At 39.3% G+C, this 1,362-nt stretch overlaps 1 protein-coding gene across 1 annotated transcript; it reads left to right on the top strand.

Annotated features, from left to right (window-relative positions):
* The first annotated feature begins 220 nt into the window (after window positions 1–220).
* On the top strand, window positions 221–1,092 carry LRRC3 (leucine rich repeat containing 3). Its single transcript, XM_044305058.1, has one exon. It carries the CDS (start codon window positions 258–260, stop codon window positions 1,032–1,034), a length of 777 nt encoding a protein of 258 aa, XP_044160993.1. The 5' UTR covers window positions 221–257; the 3' UTR covers window positions 1,035–1,092.
* Window positions 1,093–1,362: the final 270 nt, after the last annotated feature.

Genomic DNA, 1,362 nt, shown 5'->3' with positions numbered 1-1,362 from the left:
CATACATTTGTATAGGCTTGTACAATGATCTGTCCAACACTGAAACTGATGAAATGGGACATAAAATCACAGTCCTAGATGATATTTCTTTCTTTTTATTTTACAGGCTGTTGCAGAAACAAGCAATGATCATGGCTACCGACAGAAGAATTCCTACTGAGCTAACTGCACGTTACTATTCAAATTTGACATAACTGTGTTCTCAGATGAAGAGTTTAGAAGTAGAATTCTATCCACTGTATGTCTACCTTTGTAAGATGCACCCAGCAGAGCAGACACCTAGGTGTACAGACTTTATTTTCAACAGAGGACTTCTGCTGCTCTTTTTCCAGTTCCAGTTCATTGTATCTTGCCCAAAAAGCTGCCAGTGCTCTGACAACAGTGGTTCCATGGTGGTCCAATGTAGTTCAAGAAACCTCGAGGAAATACCGATTGACCTTCCCATGGACACAGTTTCCTTAAAGCTTGATGCAAACAAGATTCAGTCAGTACCCAATAATGCATTTAAGGACTTGACTTATCTCCAAGAGCTGGATCTTTCAAGAAACTCCATTGAGAAAATTGAACTGTCTGCTTTCAAAGGAGTTACAGATGGGTTAAGGCTGCTGGATTTGTCTGGAAATCAGATTCAAAGTATCCCCAAAGAAGCACTGGCCAATTTAAAAGGCAAGATCCGCCTGTCTAATAATCCTTTACGTTGTGACTGCTCTCTTCAGGAGATGCTAAGGGAACTGAACTTGGACCCAGACACAGTTAATGACATTGCCTGCCAGACTTCAGTACAGGAGGAATACGTGGGTAAACCTTTAATCCAGGTTCTAGACTCGGGTGTTAATTTTTGCAATATCCACCACAGGACCACAGATGTGGCCATGTTCATAACTATGTTTGGCTGGTTTACTATGGTGATAACCTATGTGGTTTATTATGTGAGACACAACCAAGAAGATGCGAGAAGACACCTGGAGTACCTTAAGTCATTGCCCAGCACTCAGATAACCAAAGACTTTGATACTATCAGCACCGTCTTGTAGACAGCTCCATAATAATGGCATTAGACCATGTGTTCTGGTTTACTCTAAAAATATACTACCCACAAAGAAACGACATTGCTAAAAATAGAGGGACATTTATTAAAAATAGCACAAAGAAAAATAAATGGTGTTGCCTATGGCAAGCAAACCAACACTGCCATCCACTCGTCACAATGGATAACACAAATGTTCATCTTTTACACATAATTATAAATGGTCATAAAATGCATACAACACAATTCAACAGATTGCTTCATTCTTCTAGTTTTAAAGGCTGTGGACACCTTCAGGGGCAGTTTTTTAAAATTATTGTATTCTAATTATTTTA

The sequence above is a fragment of the Bufo gargarizans genome, chromosome 8, assembly GCF_014858855.1.
Source record: "Bufo gargarizans isolate SCDJY-AF-19 chromosome 8, ASM1485885v1, whole genome shotgun sequence".
In the NCBI taxonomy this organism is placed as follows: Eukaryota; Metazoa; Chordata; class Amphibia; order Anura; family Bufonidae; genus Bufo; species Bufo gargarizans.
Note: the sequence above shows the minus strand (reverse complement) of the source record. Positions and strands in the feature narration are given on the sequence as shown.

What these genes read in the sequence shown, in the direction of transcription:
- LRRC3 (XM_044305058.1), top strand. Translation starts at nt 258, where the DNA reads ATGCACCCAGCAGAGCAGACACCTAGGTGTACAGACTTTATTTTCAAC.